The following is a 13673-nucleotide window of genomic DNA, read 5'->3' as shown; positions in this document are numbered from 1 at the left end:
ACAGATAATGCACCTAACAGACTGGCAAACATTCCACTAAATGCATTGCGCACTTTATATTTTGAAGTTTCAGTTCATTCATGTGTCTGTGGTTGCACTGTGCATGTTGTATTTAGCATTTAACAGCTTTGCTCTTTTTATGTTTGTGGTTGTCATGGTATGTGAGGGGTTTATGATCAGGACTGGAATGATTAACTATTTAGACACACTGCTGTCCTGTGTCATTTTCTGATTAATTTTGGTGCATTTAGCCAGCAGCTGTGCACATATGTAAACATAATTTAGACCATTTCAGTAAAGACTTGCTTTATCGCAGTGCTTCTGAAGGCAAACGTCCAACACAAAAGATACTTTGGAAAACGTTTTTTCTTTTTATCAGATTTTCATGTCCTGAACAACAAGTGGAACCAACAAATCAGAAACTTTGTGTGCTCCATCTATGTCTAGAACTGACTTGTTCTCACACCACCTTTCATCGTGGTACAAAATACACAATCAGTGTAAAGTGACAGTGGTTCATTCCAAGATATGATGACGTTTACATCATAATGTACATCAATAAAAACACATTTCCCTTTTAGTCTTTTAGAAAACGTCAATAAAAGCTCATACTGTTGTGAAACTTCTGTCTCGTCACATTTACAAAGACATTTGTAGTCAAACAAGAACATCATTACAACAATGATATTTAAATTTTAGTAAATATAAACCTAGTAATAAATATTGGTTGAATAGTAGTGTTGAAACTTTGACCTCCTGAATGCATCATGGGAAGGTCAGAACATTTTTAAAGCAAACATATAAAGCTAGAAGTATGTTTGTACTGTATATGCACCATTTCATCCAAATACTGTAACACAAAACTTGGTGTTGCATTTAAACAAATGTTCTGGGAGGACGGTGCATTAAAAGAGATATTTTCTGGAAAAGAAATACTGCTAATATCTGAAGGTAGTTGCAGCAACTTCAGATCACTTCACATATAAATACGTTTCCTCAGTTCCTCAGATATTAATGAGCTCTGATCGTCAGCTCTGATAAAGGTGATGACATAAAATGACAGGAGCAGAAATGTGTGTGTGTGTATTCACAGTTTCAGGCTGTTATCTCTGCTGTTCTGCAGAGTGGGGGCTGTCCACACTGCTGTAAGGAGATAGAGAGGAGGTGGCCGGCCCTGAGGCTTTTCCATCATCGCCATCTTCCTTCTCTACCTCCATTTCCATCTCTTCTCCTCTGTCTCTGTCTACTGATCCTGTCCCATCCTCGCTTGACTCCTCTGATGCAGAGAGCACCTCTTCCCCTCTGGTCTCCACTGTGCACACCCCTCCCTCACTGGGACTGGAGCTTTCCCTGTCCTCCTCCCCTGGGATGGGCTCCCTGGCCTGGTTGTGGTGCTTGACGTTGTAGCGCTGGTTCTGGAAGAACTTTACAATGGTGTGTTTGGGCAGGTCCAGCTGGGCTGACAGGGTGTGGATGGCTTCCTGGTCGGGGTAGAGTCCCACATCCCCGATGAAGCTTTGTAGAATCCCCAGGGCCTCCAGCGAGATCCTTGTCCGTGATCGGGCCTTCTTTGTTCCTCCACCTCCAAGACCAGGGCTCATCCCACGCTGAGCGCCGTCTTCTGAGCCCTGCAACACTGGCAGGTGGATGGGCTGTGGGTCCTCATGAATTGGGGATGGAATCGTCAGAGGTGGCAGCGGCTGTCTGTGGAGAGTCTGTTCAGAAAAACAAAATATTCATTTAAAACTAAGGAAACAATGTGAATCTTAGAGTCTCCTCTTTTTTTACTGTCACCACAGCAGGAAGTGAACTGTGCTACCTCACTGCAGGGGAACTGCACTACAAGCGGAAGTGTGATTGACCAGCTTCCATCACACACTCCACTTCATCACACAAACAACCACACTATGAGAGCTTATTAACAGGGCGGGGTGGCCAGCACACCCAAACGCTGTAATCCGACACCATAAATCTGTGGTCCATCAAAATTAAAGGACCTAAATAAAGATAATGGCAATTCCCTTTTCTCTGCTTCAATAATTACAGGCTGTGTTCTGAATAATATTGAGGTCAGGCCCAGACTGCAGAGCATTTTGGTTTTTGGGGAGAGGGTGGGATGGAGAAGTGTTTAGCAGGAAATGTGTGGGCTGGTCATTCACCACGTCTATTTTCAAAGACTTATGGGACACAAACATGACAAAGCAGAGGAGCAGGTGGTGGGATCAGACAGAGGGAACTTCTACACAGCAGCAGCACTCACAGGCTGCTTTTCTCATTCATTTTGTTTCAGTTGCACTGTTTTAAAACTGAATTAGATTTGGATGCTGGGATTCTTTTGAATTTTGAAACACTTCCCCAAGGCTGCCCAACAAGGAAGTAATACTGGCAATGCTAGGGAGGACTTGGGAGAAGGTGTCTGTCCATATCGGCCTACCTGCTGCTCTGGGATGTGCAGGACAGTGTGGACCCTGTCGCTGTGCTGCTGCCTCGATTCCTCTTCGTAGACCTGGTCTCGGTCTGCCTGCGGCAGGGTCAGGAACCTTCTGATGGTGCACAAGTTCTCCCACAGAGTGCGGTTCTCGGGGCTCGGGTTTTCCTTCCACCTGAGCAGCTCACACAGCCAACCCTGGAACACAGAATATAGAAGGAAGTTCAAAATAAAGCCGCATCTTATTCATATGTTATTTGCAAGACAAACTAGAAGTCTGAGACAAGCAGCGAGACAAGCTTCTGTGTGTGTAAAGATTGCGTTATCTGCTAGGCTGACCCAGGATGTGCCACCAGCTGTTGTTTATGCACAGCTTTCAGACTGGAAATTAATGATAATAATGTGATCATCCCTCCTGTGTCCTCGTTGTTCCATTTCAGTGCAGCATCTTTCTTTGTCTGTGTCTCATACCAGAAGTGAAAAAAAAGAAAAGTAAACTGGTTCTGAAGCCATCATGTCCCGCCTTCTGTCCCGTGACACCACTTTGATCTCACCCTCGATCACCCGCATTGTTTATCTGAGGATGGAGTCATGATGGTATGCCACAGCAGGTAATCAGATACCATACAAGCCCACAAGCACACACGCACACACACATCCCTGTTTCACCCTCATCAGCTCCTTCAAACATCAGCTAGAAACTGTGCAAGAATGTTCCCTCTGGTGTCTACAGTCAGACATGTGGACCAGTGACAATAAAATCCTTATCGCTGGGACTGACCTGACTCTTATTGGCAGCCACTTTGGCAAACAGAGCCTGAGAGACCTTGGCCCTTTTCATCTCCTGCTGGATCTCCTCGTAGATTCCCGATGTGATGTTCACAAGTGAGTCCAGCTTCATCTGCAGCTCAGGACCAGACACACTGCCTTTTGTCTAAACAGACACACAGACAGGCACGTCTCAGTGATTCCTGGTGTATCATGTAGTCATTTTACTTATTTCCCTTTTATGTGTACCTGTGCGTGTCTGTGTGTGTTGGTGCTGGAGATGTGGTTGCTGGGGTGGTTGGGGTTGGTGCTGGTGCTCCTCTCTCTTTCCTCCTGGTAGATGCGGTCTCGCTCGCCCTCTGGCAAGTTCAGGAAGTTTTGCATGGCCTTCAGGTTGACCAGCAGAGACTGAGAAGCTGAGCGAGGGTCCTCCTCCTTGCGTAGAATCTCTGACAGCAAACCCTGCAGGACACACACTCATAAAGTTATTGATTGTTCGGAGTAAAGAAATAACCTCCCGTTCTGTCACAAGCTCTACCTGCGTGCGGTTGAAAGCCACACGGGCAAACACGGCCTGGGAAACACTGGCCCTCTTCAGCTCATTCCTGACTCGCTGGTAAATGTCGGAGGAGACTTCTGCCCCTGAGCAGCTGAGGCTGGGCTCAGTGGTGACCCCGGGGACTTTACAGGTGCGTGAGACGGGCGGATGGTTGAGGAACTGCTGGTTGACTCCCTGTGGGTGCTGGTGGGCGAGCAGGCGGCTGACGGCCAGCTGCTGGTTGATGAGGTGGGCCATGGCGAGCTGCTGACGTACGAGCTGAGGGGAGAGCTGGGGAGAGAGGAGGCCGCTGTGGCCCAGGAGGGCCGGAGCTTGCGGGCGCAGTGGAGGACTGGGGTGGCTCTGGCCGGCGGGGTAAGGCAGGCAATGAGGTTGGGCGGCAGCCTGAGAGTCCTGGAGGCCAGTTTTGATAGAAGGAGGTCCGGGGCTGCCTAAATGGGTGGGGGAGGGCAAGAGAGAGGAAGGACGATGGCTGAGGACACTCAGATCCAAGTCCCTTTCCACTGTGTCAACACACACACACAGATACAGGTTTGGTTAAAATATATTTGGAAAAATCTGACCAAATAAACAGCTGCCACAAGCTGCGCGTACCTTTTATATCCGATTTCTCCTGTGATGACCACATCTTCTCGATGTATTCACCTGAAGGGAAAATATTACAACAATAAGCCTGAGCTGAAATATTGTGGGCAGGTGTAGGAGTGTTTTTTTGGTTAAAGAGAGGCACTGAAGACTTATTTTCACTCGCTCCAGATAAGAATAAGTAAACAATGTTTCTCTTTATCGCAGCAATGAACTCGTGTGTTCTCCTGGATTTTGAACGGCCTCTCCACTCGTCTCTGCATACAGTAAATCTGCTTCTTATTATGCTTCTGCTGGGTTTGGTTCAGAGTCACATTTTCGGTTATTAAGGGAATAAAAGTTGGAGTGAGGTTTGGCAGGGCATCAGATTTTTACCTTCCCTGTGTGTGTGTGTGTGTGTGTGTGTTTGGAATAAATATAAGACGAGTTCTTATTCCTCGGTTTTTGTGTGTGTGTGTGTGTGTTGGGGGTGACTGCTGTTTTCCATTAGGAGTTAAGAGCATTTAGTTTTGTCATGTGTATTAAGGGTGACATTAATGTGAACCATGTGTGACAGTTCCTTCCTACTGAGTGCTGTCACTGACAGACGTCTCATGCAGCAGATTAGACACATAAAAGCTGCGGTACATATACAGGGGGTGGACAGAAGAATGGAAAAGCATCACAAACTGAAGGCAGAATGGCAGGTGAGTCATATTAACTTGCAGCGAGCGTCAGTTTTTAAAGTGTTTGACAGTCTTATGAGTTTTCAAAGCACCATAAACAGCTCAACTGTGAGGTGCAGGAGAGAGAGTGCTCACACTGTAAAAGTTTTTAAGGACGCAAATACAGGAACAAAGGTGCAGCTGCCCTGTAAGGACTTAAATTTAACATCAGATTAATGGATATTTATTTGATAAACTATGAAGTGGCTGTGTCTTAGAGCTTACCTTTGACCCGCTTGTACCTCTTGTACCAGCGTCCAAACTCCTGGCACTTAGAGGTGGAGACGTTGGCGTAGTAGGAACTGTTCACTATCGCTGAGATCATACTCTGACAGAGAGAACATACAGATTATAATAAGTAAAAAAGACTTGTAGAAAGAATATTGTATCTACTTAATGTGATAATCAGTGGAAGGGGATTTGATGAATCTTTCAAACTATTTAACCAGCACTCTTAGGAGTGGCAGCGCTTTAAGACAGGATGATGAGGGGAAAAAAAAAGCGACTGACCAGCTGATTTATTAAAACTCATCACACACCCACCCCTTCCTAATATGTACTGTGGTCACTTCCACAGAGCAGGAGATGCACAAACTCCAGTGAAAGCTCAACATGGGAAATGCTGGGGATTAAAACTCACATGAGTCAGGCTGCAAACACACACCACCCACACACTTCCCCTAATCACTAATTACATCATGACTAAGTTCTGTGTATAAATCACAGTCACAGTCAAAATGACACACACTCTCCCATCTAATGACTGCAGGGTGTGTGTGTGTGTGTGTGTGTGTGTGTGTGAGCGGGATAATTGTCATGTGTGTGTTTGCAGCCTTTCCCATGGGACGGTATCAATATTTGTTGCTCTGTGTGTGTGAGTGAGACAGATTACACACTGCAGCGAGTGTGTGGTGAGCTGATGATGAAACCATGTGTTTAGAGAAAACACTTAGCAGCTTCTCTGCAGTATTTCTAAGTGTGTACATTTGTGTGTGCACAAATCTCAAATCATTTTTCTCCAATGTCTGTTAAGCAGTTACCTGGGAGAGCGGACACTCCTTCGCAAGGGCGCTCTGATTGGTCTCCCTGAGCAGCTCTTTGAGGGCGTTTCTCACTGTGGCGTGGGTCCACTGCTCTGACGGAAGCTCCTCCAGGCGAGCAAAGCTTGAAGGATGTAACACACAATTTATCTTTGTGACCTTCAACAAGAATCCTCCTAAAAACCCAAACTACCAATGGACTACCTGTGCAGGAGGATCCGCAGAGTGACCATGTGGTAAACATCCAGCAGCATGTCGGCCACTGTCGCCTCTGGAGCATCTGTCAGGTAGTGGATAGGCATCGGCTTCCACCGGCCCACTTTGATGATGCCTGGAGAGAACACACACACATTCATTTAAACTAGACATTCATGTTAGGATGTTTTCTAATCAATAAAAGCCGGACCTGTTTGTCCTTTTTGACCTGACGGTTAACGTTTGCTGCTGTTGGAGCATCTTCCTGCCTCGAACATTCCCCTGGCCTCCATACGACTGTGACTGGAAGTGCAAATCTAAACAGGCCTAATCAAATTAGGATCTTCTAAATCAAACACAGACCCTGTCTAGCCTTAGCCTGGCAGCCTCTGTATTATGTGTGTGTGTGTTCACTGCATGAGGATGGTGGTGATAGGGGCGAAAGAACAAAGGCTGTTCTCTTTGGCCTCTAAGGTTGATTAATCAGAAGAGAAATGTAAAATCAGTTCAACATTAAAGAGTGAGGCAGGCAGTGAACGCGAGCGGCGTTTTGATGTTGATGTACTGAATAAACACAGTGAGGTCATTGTTCTTCTGTCGAACAGCAGAATATTTCTACTCCTAACTGACAGTTACTCCGTTTCCTGCAGCTGACTTGTTTTAGGAACGATTGTTATTACTTTAACATGTCAGCTTGTTGCTGATAAGAATTTGCAGACATTTCCTGAAATGAAATAAATGATATGAAAGCTAAAAAAATATGTTGACAGAGCAGAGAGGTATTGTAGGGCTTTATCGCATCACATTCTATCAACCAACATGCAGCAACAGCTCTGCAGCACTGAAACAGCTGATGCCAAGACAGATAGATCAAAACTGGCACACGCAAAATGGCAGAAAAATGCAAATTAACACAAAGCTTTTTGCAAACACAGAGAGCGCAATATTGGTGCAATCTTGTATCAACTGGAAGGGAGGAATTTGTGGGATTTTAAGATGCTGTAAAGCTCTAGGAGCGCAGTATCTTTCTTAAAATAAAGCTGTTTACAAGCCTCAAAATAGCGTCATTGCTTAATTCTAAGTAGTATCAGTAAATGTTTTGGAAAACGTGGACTGCAGTTTGATCATTAAGCTCTGAAGTCCTATGTTAAAACCAGAGCAGGAACCATATACACCAAATAAGAAATAGCTACTTTTTAATTAGTTATAATGTGAAAGCTAATTACAGAAAAAAAGCTTTGTGCCAGTCAGTTTAAAAATACTCATTCAGTCAAAGTTATGCAAGATGCAATTCAATCGCAGAAGAAAATAGAAGAGACTGTATAATTTTGGTTGTGACCACACTGGGGGGAAAAAATGCATGACTGCAGCCAGAAATTATTTATTTGAAAAGAAAAGGCTTATTTCTCAGAACAAAACCTAGCTATTTGGGAGAAGCGAGGAGGGTCGCAGGGCGTCGGCCGCTTGGTTAGAGTGCCCTGTGTTTACGGGACACACCAGGAATGTCAAACTGCCCCACTCTGCGTGTAGGCTGTTGCTTCATGGTGGACTGAATGCTGTCTGCCCTCTTGTTTTCATCTCAGAATGATGAGGAAAAAAAAAGAAGCAGGCCTGAGATGTTCTGATATGGGCTCATTGTTGGGTTTCATGCTGCCAGGTAACTGAACAACATGAGGAGATAAGAGAAAGCAGGTTTATCTTCAAAATACCTTCCTGGTAAATACCTGTCCTCTGATTGTCTCTGGGTTTCTCTTCTTATTCTACCCATGTGGAAAAACATTTATACTCTACATTCAGATCATATTAACTTTTTTTACTCACCATGTGCCTGCACTGCTGAGCTGTGCGAGTATCCCAGAGCCACCAGCGCCGTCTCCACCAGCTGCGTGAAGAGGACGTCCTTACGAACTAACACAAACTCAGCGTGGTGGTCGCTACGGCCCCCCTCACAGTCGCCGGCCATCCCCGCATCTGCATGCTCAACCACACAGTAGACAGGGATCATCAAACCTGGGAGGACAAGACAGAGGACGGATTACAACCCTGCTCCTTTTTTTTTTGGTGCTGCGTGGTGGTCTCATTGTAGGACTCTGGTTAAACTGGGCAGCTGCCAGTGTGCATGTAAGTCAGTGTAAAATTACACAACTGTATTTGTGTTTGAACCACATATTAAAACCCACAAGGGAGAAGACATGTTTCCAGAACCGCTGTTGAAGTGCTGCATCCAGCATTCAGGAGCAATGCACGAGTCCAGAGGTGAAACTGTTTCCTACACACTGGTCTGGACTTTAAGCACTGAGAGCCTGGAACCGTTCACACCCATTCAGTCCACTGATTTGTCCCACAGGATCTGCTAATTAACAAGCTATCAATCCTCCTCCTGACGAGACAGTGACAGATCAGCTGGAGCCAAACCGCAGCAGCATCAGGCACGCCATCGGCCGATAACCCCACCACTCTGGGGGGAGGCTGCATGTGTCTGTGTGTGTGTGTACTGTTACAATGTTTGTGTGATGATGCATGATGATGTTTTCAACTGCATGAGAGAATAATGGGCATCTGTGCGTGAGTGTTTTCTGTATATTTTAGGCGTGTACATGCTGTGTGTGTGGCTACCTCGCCCATAAACAGTCGACACACTGTCATCCACATGTCCCTGCTGTATGAATGTAAGATGGTCCTAACACTATGGATCTATGGCCAGTTTTTTAAAGTCCTGCACTTCAGTGGAAACAGCACAATCATGGCTACAAGCAGAAAGAGCTCCAATATGTTTTTGACTTTCATATTGACCGCACTTTCTGGACGTTACCTCCCAGTGGTCTCATCGGTGTGCCATTGTGTCTTGCCCGTGGGTTTCCTGGGCTGCCGTTGACCTCCAAACGGCTGAACTTGCACTGCAGGGGGCCACTGGAGGCGGGGCTTTCCCCTCTCTCCCCTCCCCTCTCCTCTGGGCTGGTGCTGTCCCTGTGGCTGGGACTCTCCGTTTCCCCTCCTCGCTGCTCCATCTCACTGCAAACTCCAGCTGGAGCACCCAGCACGGCCCGTGAAGCTGTAAAATTTGAGCATAAACTGAAAAACTAAAACCCAGTTATCCATGGCAACTGCTTCAGCCACATTTAGTGTAGTTTGTTTTGGATGTATAGAGAAAAAAAGCAAAACATTCCTCCTCCTTTATCAAGTATATCATCTTTCTTACACTGTTGACAATAGAGAGTCATTAAAGGCTGCTCCTTCAACAACTGTGAGGGGAAACGAACATACGTCTTTGTTATTTACAGAGAAGAGAGGCAGGGACAACCACAACAGACTAAACACAGACCTGTTTATTATGCGCTGTTTAGACACTCAGCAGGTTATAATGAAAGACCTGAAGGTGTGTGTGGAGCATTGTGACAATGCACTCTGGGATACAAATAAACAAAACTATGCCCACACTTGTTTTTTATCCTCTCAACTCCTGATTATTCATCTTAGGAAGTTTTTTTATAATCACCACTAAACATCAAGTGACGTCAGCTTCACTCGATATTTAACATCATAAGGATATTAGAGTAAAAAATATGATTTTTTCGGCCTTATTTTTATTTATTTATAATCAGATCACATACTCCTGTGGAGTAGGTATGATGTTTCAGTCAGTCAGCTAACAAAAGACATGAGTACTGTGACTTTAAAGAAGGATAGAACAGATAGACAGACAAGAAACATCATTAAACCAAGCGAAGCATAAAAAAAAATCCTCCCAGAACCTGCATTAGTAAATAAACCTCTCCTTTACTGAATCCCTAGGAAGCCTTTCTGCTCTCAGCTCTGTGCTTTTCTTCACACTGTGTGGTTTGACCGTAAAGCCGGCAGCGACACATGAAGCTGAGCCCAAAACTCACATGCAAAATTAATAGTGGCTATTAAAAAAGTCAGTCCAACACAAACAAGAGGAAAAATAAAGGCATTAACCCAACTACATTCAATCTGTATTACAAGATTTTCCTATTGATGATTCCTAACACTAATTTGCATGCACATATTCATCACTACAGACACCACACAACAAGAAAGGGCCCTCTTAACTTTGCATCAGATCTGATGACTTCTGTCTTTTATGTGTAATGTAAGAAGAGACCACCACGCATCCTGCTGCCTCCCATCATAGTCCCTCAGAGTGCAGCTGTCCATCCCACGCTGCTTTTGCTAATTTACCCATCAATCCTTTATCATTCAACAGATTTAATGATCATTATACCCAGTCTGCAAAAACAAAAAACATCTTTTCCAGAATCCCATTCTCTTCTTTCCACTCAATCAAAATCCAAACTTACCAAACACAACACAAAGAGTTTGTCAAACTCAAAAAGTAAACTACACGTAAACATTAACTGCTCGCTCTCTTTCCTCACTTTGTGTCCGTCTGCTTTTAATAAGCACATTTTTAGAATATTTTGGTAATGGATTATAATCAGCCTTCTTCCCTTCCTTCATATTTTCTCCTTTAACCAGAGCAATATTTAACTCATTAATGAGGAGACATAAAATGTGGAAGGGAAAAAAAGTAGATGGTTGTGGTGTTAGAAGAATCAGACAGAAAGAACACACAAAAACAAATCAGTGAAAACTGTAACTATGACCCGCTAACATCATACTTTTATATCAATACATTCAAATAAAATGCACTTGTACTCGCGTCTCTTACTCCCTCACACACATAAAACCGCTTCATGCTGCACTTTCAGTGGGTGTATGGTCGAGAGACCACACACTCCCAGCGCAGGCTTAACTAGCGCACATGGAGGCCAAATGTAGAGTCACACTCAGGAGCCTCCGACTGACAAGTCACATAGAAACAGACAGAAAACCTCCACCGGCTGCACAACTGAAGATTAATTTAGGCAGTGTCTAATTAAGGGGCGGTTCTTTAACTGCATTTAAGGGATAATTGATGTAATTGTGAATTCTCTTGGTGGCAGTACTGAAGGCCGTGACACTCCAGCGTAAAACAGTCTGTGGCACTAGTTTTATGGTACGACCAGACCCGCAATTATTTCAATTACTATTGAAAGATAAAGTTTATTTGGGCCTTTAGGTGGAGTGTGATAACGCTCGATTACAGCAGAAAAGCTGGTGGGTTTAAAGCTACTAATGTATTCTCTCTAATATTTATATTGTTACAAAATGCTTAGTCTGTATAAATAATAATTAAGTTTAAATTTAAAAAAAGTTACTTACAAAATGATGACTTTCTGTATTGTTGTCTCAATCAAGTCTTAATTTTTCACCTAGTTAGAGCTTTTCTCACCTGCTGAGTCAAAGCAGGACAAACACAGCTGCAGCTAATAAAATTAGGCTAATAATGGCCTCATGTGCCAAATGAACCACTGTACTGACAATATATGTCAAGAGAGCGCTGACAAAAACAGCCTGCTATTGTTAATGCACCGGCACACACTAAATCAAACGTAGCATGAGTTATTATTAACTTTATTAGCTGCAGCTGTGTTTAAACTAAAGCTTATTAAAATCATGGTCAAACTGCTGAATGCTGTTTTAAAGAAAGCTTCTTTATTTTCCAGGGGTTTGGTGTAAAAGAGGCCTTTAGAGTTTAATTAAAGGAAGCTTTAATCTTCTCACACTTCACAGCCTAAACATCTGAAATAAGGGAGTGTCTTTACATTTTATTAGGTTTTTATTTATTTTGCCTATTAACCCTGATTTTTAAAGCTTGAAAAAGAATCTAGCTACTATATTTAAATACATATTAATCTTCTTTTCTTTGTTTCTCAGCGTCAGCCCATTCTCAGTGGCCGTGAAAACAACACAGAGTTGGCTGAACATCACAGTCTTTGGAAATTTCCATCACAAAATTTGAAAGTTAATTAGAAAATTAGATTCATTTCAAATTAGTGGTGAGCCCTGTGGTGCTAGCGCAAAGGACTGTGCAGAAGAGAAGCTGTGGTGTCACTACAATCTGAAATAATACTGAGAAAACGGAGAAACTGGTGCTTAATAAGTTACTTCACTGTAATTATACCTTCATATCGACTGATCATTTTGTATGAAGACTTGTAAATATGTTCTGTGTTAAAGTTGTGCTATAGTTGTCTAAATGTAGCATCACTCTTATAAAAAGGGTGGAAAAACAACACTTTTACATGGAGCACAACTAACCTGAAAATATTCACTGAACACTAATGAAGACTGTCAGTGTTTGTGTTGTGTTGTTGTGTTTTTATACTCTTACAATAATGTCACTGAGCTTATTTCACTCATCCTATAGGCTAAACTGTTTAAAAAGTACAATAAACCCCCTTTGAAATAAAGCACATTTACATTCGTTTAGATATTTGAGCTCTTGTCTGGAGCATCATCTGTAATCTAAGTTTAATCTCCGTGTATTTGCATATGAGGAAGTTTTCAGTAAATGTTCACTCACTTTTCAAGAAGTCACTGTGTGTGCCGGGCCGTAAACTCCATCCATTAGTGAGAACGAGTGAATCCAGCCTGACAGAACAGGAGTTAAAAGCGTTAAAACTCTTCCTGAGAAGAAAAAAGTAGACCGGTCAACGACAAGGAGTGATGAGGAGAGAGTTGTGCTGCTGCCAGCTGAGTAAAGAGCAGTGAAATGACACATGGAGAGAGAGAGAGAGAGAGAGAAGGAGGGAGGGAGGAAGAGAGGGAGGAGGCAGCTCGAGTTTGGGAGGGAAACCCAGAGACAGAATGACATAAAAAAAGCACATTAAGTCTTTAACCTTAACTGTTTCAAATCAATTAGCGTGCAAATTATGGCAGAGGGGAAGTTGTAGGGATAAAATGACACATCTCTTTATGAACAGTGTGATCACAGATGTAGAAAGGTTAATTAATCTCACAGATGCTGTGATAGCAGAGAACAGGAGCGAGAAGGAAAAGTGAGGACAGCATGAGGTTAGAAAAAGGTGATTAATGCCAGAAATACATCACAGCAGCAATGCAGCAGCTTCTTGTATAAATAGAGCTAAGATGCATCTCATTAAAGATAAATAAATCACTGTGAACACAAAACACCTGTGACTAAAAACATTACTCTGTATATACAGTAATTGTGAGCTGGATCCAATTAAAACCATCTACTTAATGTACATTATAGCTGACAGTTCCCATTGTCTTCATGAGCACACATAAAATGACAAATATCAATAAAAGCCTGAGGATAAATATCTTATAGACTGCACACACTGTCCACCCATCACTTCTGTGTATGTCTGTCCAAACAGCAGAGGCTGGATTCACTGACAGTATGGTCAGCATTCCCTGATTTATTCTACATAGGAGAACAGTCACCTATTATTACTCCTCAGCCTTCCTGTGTGTGTGTGTGTGTGTGTCTAGGGCCAACACACTTGTCTGTCCTATATTATCTT

The 13673-nt window shown here is 43.4% G+C and overlaps 1 protein-coding gene across 2 annotated transcripts; it reads right to left on the bottom strand.

Moving 5' to 3' along the window:
- Positions 1–178: 178 nt before the first annotated feature.
- On the bottom strand, positions 179–12879 carry LOC114432326 (DNA-binding protein SATB2-like). Of its 2 annotated transcripts, XM_028400262.1 has the most exons (12): positions 12707–12879; positions 9092–9331; positions 8101–8289; positions 6289–6415; positions 6085–6208; positions 5270–5372; positions 4350–4400; positions 3735–4258; positions 3446–3658; positions 3210–3362; positions 2435–2626; positions 179–1715 (listed from the first exon to the last, which is right to left on the bottom strand). In XM_028400262.1, the coding sequence occupies exons 2-12, from the start codon at positions 9285–9287 to the stop codon at positions 1104–1106; spliced, it is 2484 nt and encodes an 827-aa protein (XP_028256063.1). In that variant the 5' UTR covers positions 9288–9331; positions 12707–12879; the 3' UTR covers positions 179–1103. The 2 variants fall into 2 exon arrangements, with proteins under 2 accessions (XP_028256063.1, XP_028256064.1); XM_028400263.1 differs by lacking the exon at positions 9092–9331.
- Positions 12880–13673: the final 794 nt, after the last annotated feature.

The sequence above is a fragment of the Parambassis ranga genome, chromosome 2, assembly GCF_900634625.1.
Source record: "Parambassis ranga chromosome 2, fParRan2.1, whole genome shotgun sequence".
Lineage (NCBI taxonomy): Eukaryota > Metazoa > Chordata > Actinopteri > Ambassidae > Parambassis > Parambassis ranga.
The sequence above is the reverse complement of the archived record's forward strand: the minus strand, read 5'-3'. Positions and strand labels throughout refer to the sequence as shown.